The 15,450-nt window shown below is 20.5% G+C and overlaps 1 protein-coding gene across 1 annotated transcript in view; it reads left to right on the top strand.

Moving 5' to 3' along the window:
- Positions 1 to 15,450, top strand: part of LOC105368114 (netrin-B) — an 80,665-nt gene that overhangs the window by 40,335 nt on the left and 24,880 nt on the right. Inside the window, exon 2 of the mRNA XM_011507029.1 lies at positions 10,941 to 11,129. Coding sequence (XP_011505331.1) covers positions 10,941 to 11,129 — 189 coding nt within the window. The remainder of the gene's footprint in view (positions 1 to 10,940; positions 11,130 to 15,450) is intronic.

Genomic DNA, 15,450 nt, shown 5'->3' with positions numbered 1-15,450 from the left:
TTCTAAAATTTTAATATTTTTTTGAATGTGTGAAAAGTTGATTTTTATTTATTTGTCTAATTATCATTTTTACATAAGTTCATATTAAATGATGATAAAAAATTTTCAATACTTTAAAATACTTTATTATAATTTTTATATTAACTTTTTAACTAGCAAGAATATTTTATGTTAAATGCTACTTTGTTTGCATTTAAAGTATACACAACTTTAAATAATTAAATTATTTATATTAATTTAATTTAATTAATAAATAATTAAATAATTTATACATAAACATATAACATTTTATATTAAATGTCGCTTTTTTGTATTTAAAATATACAAAACTTTAATTTCATAATTTATCTCAAATATTTTCTACCATTTTGATTTCTTCAATGCTCGCATTATAACAACATTACATTATGTATCTACAAGTGCCATTATTAATTATATATTTATAATTATTTATTATTCCGTCTTATTTATAGAAAATATATTTTATAATTAATAATACAAGATGTCATTAAAAAATCAAGGAGTTTACCGTACTATTAAATATTGAATTTCATTACTTTTCATTTAAACAAATACTACCATTTTTTTGCTATTAATTTAAATGTTAATAAATTAAATGGAGTAATCCAGTTTTGTAAATTATATTGTTTTGTAAACTATAATAAAATATAGATTTAATATTAAACTTGTAATAAACACATTTGAATTTGATTTTGTGATTTTACGAATAGATAATAGCAAGTAGGAGGTTAGCTTATCTGTTATACATTTTTAATAAATACAATTATACTGTAAGATTGTGGGAAAAATTTGTTTCATAGAGTTGTTACGGCTAGTTACTTTTTATGCTTGTTTGTTCTTTTTTTGGTACTTTAATCCAATTGGATAACATCTGCTATTAAAGATAAATAAGTTTTATTTTGGTTAATTTAGTTTTTGGAGTTACTTTTTCATTCGTAGTCTATGCACTATTTTAACACTTAATAAATATCTGGAACTGTTAAACTGACTACATCCAAGTGACGTATTTCAGTGTACGATGACATTCCATTCATTTAGTTGAGTTGGTCCCAAATCGTTTGTCATATCACATGTTTTATACTTGTAATAATCTGCACGAACCTTGTCTTTGAACACACCTCGAGCCATATCTCTTGTCATGATAACAAAATCACTCAGAATACTAATAATATACTGCCCGTAATTAAGTGATATATCAAACTATGGCAGAAATACAATTATCATGCCATTATTTGCATCCATATCACGAAAAATCTACTCAGATAAACGTCATTCGTCACATGAAGGTTGTATAAGGGAGGAATTTGTAATAATAGTTTATTTATTAAAATATTTGTTTATACCCTGAATTGAAAAAATAAATTCATCCCTTTCAACAGTTCAATGTTAGGTTCCAAGTTTGAATCGATATTTGTCTTCGGTAAGATTTATATTTGATAGAATTTTATTTTATAAATTCAATTATATTTATTCTATATTATATATTAATTTGCCTGTAGTTCTTTAATAAGCATATTTTTATTTTAAAAGAGACTTAGCATTTATTATAGAAGTTTCATTATTGGAATATAGTGTATATATAATTTAGAAACTGTTAAAAATAAAAATCTTGAAACGTCAAGAAATTTAGATAATAAATTTTTATTTCGCAATTTTTATATTATTTATTAGTAATATAAAAAAATATAAAATAATATAAAAAATAATATAAAAACAATATGAATAAATGATTAATTTTATAATGATTTGAAAACATTATTTGAAATTCTTTCGTTTTATAAAAAAATTACCTATAATTTAATTTTATTAAGTCTTGTTATTTTTATAAATAAACAAGTTCACAATAATTTCTTTATAAGGAAAAAATGTTGACAAAAGGTTCTTAAAATTTTATTTAACACACACATCTTTTTATTAAAATATTTATATAATAACAATTACTATATATTATGTAAAATTATTATATTTTATAATATTTTATATATTATAAGTTATATATTACATATTATATTTAGTTCTTTATTCAATTTATTATGATTACTTATAGTGTAGATAGATTTCTAAATGTTATATTTTTTATCAATATATATTTAATTGCATATGCTTTGAGTTGACTTATTAATAGCTAAGATGGAACCAAACAATAATACAAAATTATGAACATTAATTTTTAAAATTTAAATCTGTACGCTTATGAATAGTTAAAAAAATTATAAAATTATTAATTAGTATTCGTTCATATTCTAAAACAATATTATAAAAATACTATTTTGTATTTATGTTTTTTATTATTTGAGTGATAACTGAAATTACATTTAAAATTACTTTGAGATGTACTAGTAAAATATGAATTATAAATTTTAAATTGAAAAAGTGACATATTATATACAATAAGATTTTGATTGTTTGATTAAATAATGAAATTATTTAAAATAATATAGAATGAAATTATTTAAATAATAATTTGTGGTAATAAATATATGTGTTTAAACATATTCAGAGAAAAATAATTTAAAAATTCAATCAGAAATTCATTATTCTCGTCTAATAAAACTAGGTTGATATATAATTACTTATTTATTAAATCAATACGTTATATAAATCATGTAAAAATTCATAATGTATTTTAATAATTTACTTACATATATATATATAAGAATGAAATGATTGAATAATTTAGGATATAATCATAAATGGTTATACATAAATATCATTTAATTTATTGAATATTCAAAATATAGCAACCATTTCCTTCGTCGTTTATTACGATAATTTAAATATTAAATGTTTTATTCAATGCTGCGTAAACGTATGATTATTTATATCATAAATAATATTATATTATTGATATTATAAATAATAAATAATATAAATAATATAAACAACAAATAATACCATGAAAAAGTTTAAATATATATTGCTGATTAAGTAGATAGTATAATACTTTTCAATTAGAAGTAAATATATTATTCATGTTTATCGTATGAATCAAGATATCTTTTGTATTTAGAACATTATCTAGCAATTAAATGAATCATCAATTATTTTCTACATTTTTTATGATGAATCTGAACCAAATAAAACGTTTAATAAAATTCTATTAAGTATAATGGAAAAATGATTTTTTAATAGTTTGGTATGCATTATGAATCAAAATGAATAAAAATGAAATGAAAAATATATATTTGTATCTATTAAACATAAAAAATACTATCATAAGCTGGTATCTTTAACATATAACGATTATTATGAAAGTTCATAATCACTGAACTAAAATATAAAAGTTGAAATTATAAAATAATTTTTTACTCTTTTAATTTAATGCTAAGCCTTTAAATATATTTTAATATTTCAAATTAATTATTAATCTTGCCGAAAAATGCTTTGTTAAATTTAGTACTTTTTAATTTGATTCATTTCAAGTGTTATTACGGAAGTTTGACGGTACATTGAGCGTCCACATATAGGTAAATTCAATCAACTAATCCATCCAAAGGAAATAAAAATTCGTTCGACTTTTTCTGTGCTAGGTTACTAAAATGTACAAATTACAACTAAATGTACAAAATTAGTCTAACACGATTGGAATTATAAGATAAGTAGAAAAGTAATGAACATAATTCAGTAATAAGAGAAGAGAATCAACGAAAATACTTATTTTGATAATATAGCAACGATATGGTGTGTCATGTCTTTATATGACAGTCTTGGATAAACTAGAATCAGAAATAAAATATGTCAAATGTCGAAAGATTAAAACATAAAATCCCCATTCTTCTCTCTTTCTCTCTCTCTCTCTCTCTCTCTCTCTCTCTCTCTCTCTGTCTTTATAATTGATAAAATCTTCAATCTTCTACTTTTCTCTCCACCGTGTCTATTTGGTTTAATTAAAAAATTTTGCCGTTTTAATATTTTAAAATTTGATCAAAACATTATATTATTTCTATTACATGAATAGTGATAGAACTAACAATTTATAATAAAATTAAGCCTCTCTTTTAATAAAATGCAATCTACTTATTATGTCTATAAGTCTATTTTGAATCTTTAATTATTAAGTTATTAATATTTATTATGAAATATTTTTTACTATTAATAATGTATTAATATGAATTTAATAATGAATTTTATATGAATTTAATATTTCACCTATGTATAAATTAACAGTTACAGTAACGTTTATTGTTATAAACTGCGTAACGTTTAATCAACAGTACATATAAATAAAATATATTAATATTAAACTTAACAATGAATATTTATATGTGTGATGATAATTTATGTTTTATATTAAATTAATTATTATTCACTGTCTATCTTTGATTTATTATCTAGTTTACTTTAACAAAAATTAAATTTTTCTTTAAAAAATATTAACATAACATTATTATCGTTAGTATAACTAGTTTACTGAGGCGTAGCAGAATATTTGCAGGATAACTTCTAGACTCGCTTTAAATTAAAGATTGTACTTGATTTTTTAAATTATATATATATATATGCATACGAATTCTAATTTTAATATTTATAAAATAAAAAGTGATAATAATAACTAATTTCAAAAAATATATATCAGTATATAATAGGATTAACATTATTTATATTGAAAATAAATTATGTATTTAATTTGCATGAATTTTAGCTTTAAAATTACAGGGCAAATTGAATATATTAAATACCATTTGAATATTTTCAAACCATTTAAATAAAATAATATATAAAATACTACTTAATTTCTAAGTATTTTTATAGAAATTTAATAAAAAATTGATATATTTAATTATTGAATAACATATTTAAATAATATTGTTTTAAATTAATACATTAGTCAATAATAAATATTATCAGTAAAGTGGTAATATGGTAAAAAAATTTTATAATTTTAAAATGTTAACTATAAGTTATTTTGTAGTGTACTTAACTTTAGATCATATTGTTTTATTTAATACAAATATTTCAAATTTTATATTTGGATGGTATTGGAAATATAGTTTGATATATTTCATAAAAATTACAGAAATTAAAATATGTCATATACCAAATTTTTTATTATATAATATTTATAAAGCATAACTTAATTTCAATAATGTGTTCAGATGTACTTTTTTGACATGGGTATGATTTATATCTACTTATAGTTTTATAATATAAGTTAAAAAATACGTTTATAGATCGATAAATATTTTTATTGATTTAACTAATTTTATAAAATTCTAAATATGTCCAAGTTATAGTTTCATCCATATGAATTTGATATAATGAGTATATGGATTAATGTACTTTTCAAGGGTTTACTACGTCCGTCGTAACATTCAATAAAAGCATTTTGAAATGTCACTCAGTAAAAGACAATTGATGAAAAACTAGTATTTTATTACATTAAAACATTATAAAGATGTTACTAAAGTGGATAATTCTGTTTATATTTTCTTTATTTTTTCTTATTCTACCTTCTCTATCTTTTTGACACGGTATGATATATAAATATCGCCACCTACCTACAGTATACAGTATACAGAAAAGAAAATAAGCATGTGTTAGATTTATAAATTCTCAGTGTATTTTAATTTTTTATTCAATTATTTAATTAGAACAAAAATAATATTAATAAGAAACTGAGAAATAAAAGGAGAGAATATTTAAGTAAAAAGATGAAAATCCTACAATTACCAGTGCAAAAATTAAACGCACAAGAAATTGTCTAGTTTACAAAAAGTGAGACGAACATAATTCTACAAAATGACTACATTCTGTATATGGAAATATTTAAGATAAAAAGTTGAAATTTATATCTATGGTACATTGAATATGTATTCATAACTGATTTAAAATTTTTTTACTTTAAATAAATTAATGTAAATTTTAATTATTTAGTTAATCACACAACGAAAACAGTAATAATTTAAACATTATACAATAATAAATCTGAATTAATACATTCATTATTTACGCGAATTAATGAAGTTTAGTTAAATATTTTTGTTGTTTGATTTATGAAGTAATTAAATTACTTAGTAAATGTTACAATAAATAAAATATAATTTATTTTTAAATGAAAATATTCCTTTTTTGAAATATTGTAACTATTAAGCTTTTAATAGAAATAAAGTTATTCGGTATAACTGGATTAACGTTCTATAATAGATATACTAATTATAGTTAGTTCTGTAGTAATTGTTGAATGATTGTTCTGAATTGTAATTTGTAAAATTAAATGGTGCTAATGAATCAATATTAAACACGCACGCGCGCAGATATCTGTGTGTGATATTACATATGACATGCATAATTATTAATATAACATATTTATAAATTTATACATCATTACATAAAAATAAAAATATTATAAAGATTTAGAATTTTATTTAATTAAACTTATTTAAATTTGTAAGAAATAAAAAAAATGTTATCAAGAATAAAAATACAGTATTTAATTCTAAAAATGTAAAATTATATAAAGTGTATTTATATCAACAATCAATAGAATATTTATTTATATAATTTAATTAATATTCATTATATTCATATTTAAACACAAATAATATCTTTCTAATTGTACGTATGTTTCACAATTCGACTAGCATTTTATATATTCACATAATTTTCATAATTAAAATAAATTATAATATAATCAAAACACTATTATTAGAACTAATAATTAGCAGCAGTGTATGAATTATATATGCAAAATATAAATAAAATAGAATGAAAATTTTTATATTTAGGAAAAAAATCCAGATTATTATTTGTAATAAATAATCAAAAAGCCGTAGTTTTACTATTTATAAAATATAGATGAATAAATCATTGTTTTTCATTATTATTTTAATAAACAAAATTTTTTAAGTGATTATTATAATAATTACAATTACAAAAATTCAAGTATTGTACTCTCAAAATATTTTTAACTTAATTGGGACGGTCAGTATATTATCAATTATACAATATTTTATTCTATACTTATTTTTACAAATTTTACTTATTTTTCATTTTTATCTTGTTTATTAGATTAACTGGATTATATATCCGAATTTATCTTGTGCATTTTATGTACAGTGAATTGTATTCATGGAATATAATAAACTCAAATTTAAAAATAATAAATTTATATTTTTACTGTTATTGCTTAATTATAGCCAGATATTTCCCATAAATGTGGTGTCAAAAATTAATATAAATAAATGTTTCAAAAACAATAGTGTAATGAATATTAGGAAAAATAATTTTAAGAATGATACATCAACAATTGTTCATATATATATAGTATAAATGTTTTATTTTCATGTTTTTTTTTTTATATCGAATGTATTTATATTATTATTAGTAGTGCCATTAATGAGTCGTACCATATGAAAACATGGTATTCGAGATATTTAGATAATTAAACATGTGTTCGCTGATTAGACGTGCACGTTATTGTAGTAGTATTGTTATTGTGTTCTATAGTAATGGTTAAAAATAATTATTAAACTGAAATTCATGAATAGGTTTTTTGAAAAATGTAATCCGATAGCATTAAATTTCATATACATATGTTGATTTCAATTTTAATCAATGTAATTGTATTTTATTAAATATAGCGATTCTGTACAAAAAATTTTAGTAATGAAATATTATGATATAATTCTAAAGTTTTATACAAAATAGAATTTCCCGTGCTTTATAAATTATTTTCAATTTTCCTTACACAAATAAAATTAAAATATTCTAATTGAAAATTTCATAATAAATTTTATTAGTTTTTCAATATATTCAGAAATAATTTAATTTGTAAATTTTTTTTATCAATATATTTAGAAATAATTTTATACTTATATTTTATTGTTTCAATATTTTTGTAATTAATTTTATTTCTAAATTCAAATTCAGTATTGAAAGATATTGATTGTAGTTCAGATAATTGAGTTACTTTTGTCTTTCCTGAAAGAAAATAATTTCTGTTTCGTCAGATCTTCTAAAATAAGAAAACCATAATAATCATTTGTTCTTATTAAGTAATACAAATTTTTAATATTAAATTCTACGTATTTATACAAAATAAATGCAATTGAAATAAAATATAAGGGGAAACAAAATTCTATGTTAAAAAATCTGAATTCAATCATGTAATATTACAAACTAATTTATAGGTTTATACAAGTAAACATTGGTGCTGTTAATAAATAATTTTTATTTTTAAGATGTTTATATAAATAGATTAAAATAAGTAGTTTTATTACACAAAAAACTTTTTTTTTAAAGTAATCTCATAATTTATTTGCATAAATTAATATTAATATTTAATCATTTTTTGCTTTAAATAGCAGTAAATTCTTTAAATTATATATAAAATATTTAATATGAAGTATTTTTTTATCTTTATTAATTAGATAGTAAATAAATAATTTAATGATAACAAAGTTGAAACTGTTAGAGTTATTATTATTGAGCAGATATTTTTACACAAATACCAGGATATATTGACATACTTTAAAATATTATCCAAAGCTTGTTGAAATTTAATATTACAGTTTTTTAATTATATAAATTTTCTTTTACATTGAATATGGTAATCAGAAATACAAAAAAAACTTATAAATTTTCGAGTTAGAAATTTAGAAATTTAGAAATTTCGAGTGCACTAAAATACTAAAAGCTGCAATACTTTTATAATTGATAAATAATATATATAATGCATAATGTGTTTACTTAATTAATACCCCATTTGCTCTTTGAATTTAATAGCGTGTAATAAATAAATTATGTTCTCTATTTTTATGTATATAATATCTTAGATTAGAAACTTTAACCCATTAAAAAGTAGACTTTTGAAAGTTTTATAATTTTTTAAAAACTCAGTATATCTCACCTGAATTATATATTAACAAATAGAATGGAACAATAATATAATAAACTAAATTTTCGTATATTTATTTAAAATAATTTTTAATTTTTTAAATAATTAAATAAGAAAGCAATTTCGGAGAACAATAAAGATTATCAAGTATATATCATACACAGTATATTTAAATTACTAATTCAAGTATTTTATTCTATTTATAATAGAATATTAGATTTCATATCTCATTTATAACATCAAAAATAAATTTCTATGATAAAAATATTATAATATAAAATACACATACAATTTGAATGTATACTATGGTATATTTAAAAAACTTTGCATATATAATTCATGAGCTTATTAATCATCGATAAGACAATAAATTGGAATTATTTTTAGTTTTAAATAATCGAATAAATATTTTATGATCATTGCATTCTGTACTAAATCATTGCGATAATTATTTTATAATTAGGCTACATGACATTAATTAACAATTGAATTATTTGATTGATTTTGCAGAACTATTGTATTGCAATATTATGAGAAAGTAAAGAGAAATAAGTAATATATGAACGAATGTGAAATTATGAAAAATAGAGGAAAATATGAAGTGTCAATTTTCCATATTTTTATAACATATTCTGCTATATCTGTATTTCGCAAAGTTGTGTGCGAATGAATAATAATCACATATTACTTGATAGCTTCTTGACTTTATTATTCTCACTGTCCTTTTACGAATGAAACCGACTAAAAACTCAATCTAGAACCCTAAATCAACAAAAAGACACAAGAAAAATAAAGTAAGACAATTGAATACAAAGAGAATTGTCAAGTATCTATTCTTGCATTTTCTTTCAACTATTCAGACTAGGGGTATTCATAAGCCTTACTTTATTGCAAAGTTATAGCACGATTCTGCTCTCCAATAAATGTGCAACTCTTCAAGAAAGGTTGAGATGGAACACTTCTATTTTGCAGAAGAGTTATAGATGAATGATACAAGATGAGACTTTAATTCATTTTTATTTCTTTAACCATTTCGTTTTCCTGTTTTCTTCACTTAGTTCCCGTTAATAAAAATTACATTCTTAAATAAAAAAAAAAAAAACTGTTGCTAGCTTCTAATTTTGTAAAACTTGAAGTTTATTAGTTTAGGAACGTATATTTTTAAGTTTACATTAGTTTAATAGTCTACTAAATAAAAAATTGAATAGTAAATTTGCAATAGTAAATAGTAAAAAAAATTGTTTATATATCAATTTATAAAGTAGCAGCAATATATATACTTATATAAACTGAGAAGTCGTATATATATTATAGATCATATTCCATTGCATCACAGACTATAGAAAAATATTAAATTTTGAATAACAATTAATTAATCAAACCATAATTTATGGTTTATATTTTATATAATTTTATTTACAATGAATTTTTTTTTATTTTCGAGTATTTAAATAATTTTATTCCAATATGAATAAAAAAGTATTAGCATTTAATATGATTTAATAAATCAACATTTAGTTATATATAAATTTTTATATTATAAGTATATTCTAATAAATGTTTAATAATTAATTGAATATGAATTATATACTGCGTACATATATTTATAAGTTATACCCAAATATATTGAGTAATTAATACAAAAAAAATTTAGAAATAGCTATTATAAATTCTTATTGAATGAAGTTACCATGAGAAATCAAGTATATATGAACAAAAGAAAGTGGTTCTATCACGGTTGTATAAATTAATATAGCGTTACTAAATGGAATCGATTTATTAAAAGTATAGACTACAAGCATATATTAATATTTTACATAAAATTGATGAAATTTATTTAAATATAATGATAAATGCTACAAATATTATACTATTAATTTTGAAAAACTAGTTTATAAATAAATATCAATATTTGCGTATTTTAAATTATTTATAAATTTTAATGAAGGTAAGCAATCAAACTTTATGAACAATAAGGTAAAATTTTTGAGTGCACGCCGCGAAATTCATGGATACCCTTGCTAAAAACTTCGATTGTTTTTATTATATGAGCTGATAAAATTGATATATATTATTATTTCAGTATGCAACTGTAATCAACACGCAACAAAATGCAGGTTTAATATGGAATTATATAAACTATCGGGGCGTGTGAGCGGGGGAGTTTGTCTACAATGTAAGCATTTCACGGCTGGTAGACATTGTCACTATTGCAAGGAAGGTTATTATCGTGATGTTAGTCGGCCTATCACTCACCGAAAGGCGTGTAAACGTAAGTAAACTTTTTTTTCGTCTCTCTCTCTCTCTCTCTCTCTCTCTCTCTCTTATATACATATATATATATATTTAAAACTTGCAATTACTCATCTACAGATTTTCATAATATTTGTAAATTATTCATTTTCTAGAAGTGAAATAATAATTAAGATATAAATTTCAACTTCGTCCTTATTACACTTTTATTTTTTTAATAATTTATGCTACTTAGACTTTTAATTTTTATTTTGTTTTTCATCAGTTTTTTAACAAAATATTAGTTTTCACAGATTTTTAGCATTTTATACTTTTATTCATCAATACTTTAACTGCATTAAAAATTGTGTAAAAAGTATATATAAACATAAAATTAAAAATGTTGTTTTAATAATTTAAAATGTATTAAAAATTAATCAAAAGACTTATGAATGTAATTAACTTTTTAAAATATTTTCCAAAAGTCATTTTCATTTCATATAGATATTATATTGAATGAACACTGTTTAATGTGAATCCCTTTACATCGCAGTTGTACGCATGAGCTTGCAATTTCCCATAAATACATGCTACTCGGAGTAATTTACAATTAATTCAACTATGCTAATTAGATAAATTTTTTAATTATATATAATTTCGAAATTTCGGAATCGTATCGAAAATAAAATAGTGATCGAGAATTTCAATAAAATATTGGACTATTATAAAACGCAGTTTTATTTACGATAAGGGCAATCATTTGTAACACCATTTTGTGTACTTCAAATTAACAATGAGATGTTTATTTGTCGCTAATAAAATATAAAATTCTGTAAAGATTCAAATTTTGAATTTATTAAAAGTGAATACTAAAAGTAAAATGTTTAAACACTAAATATAAAATAAAGGCCTAAATTTTTTCACATTAAACAATTATAACTTTTAATGGTATAAAATAAACAAAGAACTATTAAAAAATGTATCTAGTAGTAACATATAATGAAACAATTGTGGTGAAATAATTATGGTGAAATATAATAATGTCTACATATACAATATATATTATTGTTTCAGTAGTCAACGAAAAAAAGTAGAAAATATGGTATTATCAATCATTTAGTAAGCGAAATAGTGACAAATTTATGTAGTGAAGAGAGCTACAAAGCGGTATTAAGAATTATGATATAAAGTAATACATATATTTACATATAAATTACAAATAAGACATTAAGAAAGGATAGTGGCTAATAAATTTTGGATAATATAACTTCGTTGCTTAAAGATAGAAGGATCATTATATACGATCATTATACAATATATCATTATATAACATCAAAAACAGTAATAAAGTTTAAATGTTAAATATAATAATAAAGAAAATAACAACAGCTACATTCTGACCAAGATACCTAAAAATATATTACCTTGTGGAATATACTTTTTTTATGAAAAATATTGTTATTAAATTCATCCAAGTTATTTAGATAGATCAAGATAATACGTAAATTAATCCGCGAAACTTTTTAAAGAAACATGGCAACAACACAGTATTGCATTGCTTATTGTTAGTTACAGCATCTAAACAATGGTATTTAAAAAACAATGTTATCAAACAGCCAATTGTATTCCGGGTAATGAAGCATGACAGTTGTAATCGATAACATCGTATCTATCGTCATTTAACTTTATAACCTTGGATTTTTGGTTAACTTCAGAGTTAAACACAAGAACAACTCTATTTTTATAGCATTCTCTAAACATTAAATTGGGGAATAGAATTTTAAATCGATTGATTAATTACCGTAAAATACAACCGCAAATAAAATTATGAAATTAAATTTATGATGAAATTATTTTCGAAAATAATATTATTTACAAAAAAACATCAAATTTTAACATTTCAATAACAAAATTTTATAAAATACTATTTTTAAATAGATTACTATTTTTGTGTAGAAATTACTTTCTAATATAAAAATAAGTAACCATTAAATACTTACTTTAATTAATACTGACATTATAATGAAAAATTAGGTGTCGTTGAAAAAATTTAAACTAACATTAAGTTATGAAGTTAGAAATATGATGTACAATAATGTTTTTATAGCTAAATACTAAGTTTAATAAAATATATTTCATCATATGAGTTTAATATACTTTTTGTATATAATACCTTAGTCCATACACTAGAAATTTTTGTTTAGTAAGTTAAACCTCTTAAAGATATAATATTGGTATTCCTATATTAAGATTAATAACATCGAATAATAAATATTAGAAAATATTTCTATATATTTATATAATAATACGTATATTTTATGTATATTTCACGAATATTTAATAATAATTAATAATTAAAACTATATATTTTTATTCTCCCTCATTTTTACACAAAAATTGGATTAAAAATCGTTAACACTTGGTGTAAAATCTCATACATGGTTTTATTTTTCAATATATGATTAATATTTAATATTATTAATTCAATATTTAATTATTACAGTCAAAAATTTTGCTAAAAATAGTTTAAAAATGTGATTGCAATATTTAAAATATAGAAAACCATTATAAATTGAGTGATAGTAAAGTTTTGGAATAGCTGTTTAATAATTATAAAATAATATTTATACTTACGAGCAAAAATAAATGGAATCTTAACTAAAATGATAAATGTGTCATGCCAAATACTCGAAATTTCAATATTTTACTTTTCCTTTTATTATTTCATTCTTCTCTCTCTCTCTCTCTCTCTCTCGCGCGCGCGCGCTTACATATTCACACGTAAACAATCGTTTCTATTCTCTTCCTTTCATATTGAAAGTTACACAGTGAAAAATATGTTCATGATTTATAATCTTTCTTGATGAATACAATATATAACAAAATAATTAAAAATGTACTTATTCTGAATGTTTTAAAATATATAGTTTATTATTATATAAATTACTCTTATTGTAAATTATGTGTGTAAAATACTAGTTTTTTTCACATAATTAGTTTTATCGATAACTATTTAATTAATTTTTCATATCAAATTTTTATAGAAATAAACTTAATATATAATACATTGATATAGTTGTCACATAATCCTTAATTAAATCTTTTATATCTTAAACTTTCAATATCACTCAATATATATATTTCAAAAAGAGTGTAACATATTCAAGATATATAATCAACCAATATATCAATCAATATACAATCAACCAAAATAACATCATGTTTATGTTTATATTTATATACAACTTTGAGATTCATTTTTCATTTATTAGATTGAATTAAAAAGAACAACATTCCAAAGTGTAAGTTATGAGTGTTTTTATTTCATAGTTATCCCATAATTAAGTCTATTTCGGTTGTTTAATGTTTACTTAGTTTATGAAGATGCAGTGAAAAAAATAAACAGGTTAAATAGAAGAATAAGAAGTTCAAAAAAATGTTTGAAAATGAAAACAATATCAAGTAGCGAAAAGGGAAATGTTCAGTATCAACGAAGAAGTTTTTAAAATTTTCTCGTCCGGAGCAATAGTATGTCTCGTAATCATCTTGCGATGTAGTACTTTCTGGTAGTGAGATTTCTCGATATATTCTAGTTTTTCTGAAATGAATTTACTTGTATTACGCTCAGATACACTTTCAAAACACGTTAATTTGTTCATATTTTGGTATTTTTTTCATATAGTTTAATATTTTTTGTCTTTGATCTTAATATTATCGAATCAAAGAAGAATGTTTACAATGGTCATTTTGAAGTATAAATAAAAAATATGTAAGTGTGAAATAGGGGTAAAAATTATTTAAGCTATCATACCCTCTTTTAATTTGTATTTAAATAGCAATAAAGAGTAAAATATTTTATTTTGGACCTAAAAGTAATTTATAATATAAAGAAAGCATCGATTGTAATTTATATCTCTTTAATTTAGTTCATTAATCTTGAATCTGATTTTTATATTTTAATGTCACTGGTTTATTTTTCTTTTAATTATAAAAAAAAAAAAAATGATGGTCAGGCTCTAACTATAATTGGGTTCCATAATTGTAAAAATATTAGTAACTACAACAATATCTCACTCATTATTCATACGAAATTGGTTTCAGCACATAAATAAACTGTTAAGCTTTTGAAGTAAGTAAATTATAATTGCTCTGAATTATTTTACTCTAATCATTATATTGACATGACATCATATTTCTAACATCAAATAAAATATTATCTTTAAAGTAAATTATTTTTAAAATAAATTAAAAAAAAGTAAAGTAAATATTATCTTTAGAGTAAATTCTTTAACTTGTATTTTTAGAATTATATATAATAATATAATCTCATTTAAGCTGAGCTAAAATAAGTAAACATCTTT

This window comes from Ceratosolen solmsi, unplaced genomic scaffold, assembly GCF_000503995.2.
Source record: "Ceratosolen solmsi marchali unplaced genomic scaffold, CerSol_1.0 scaffold6, whole genome shotgun sequence".
In the NCBI taxonomy this organism is placed as follows: domain Eukaryota; kingdom Metazoa; phylum Arthropoda; class Insecta; order Hymenoptera; family Agaonidae; genus Ceratosolen; species Ceratosolen solmsi.
The sequence above is the reverse complement of the archived record's forward strand: the minus strand, read 5'-3'. Positions and strand labels throughout refer to the sequence as shown.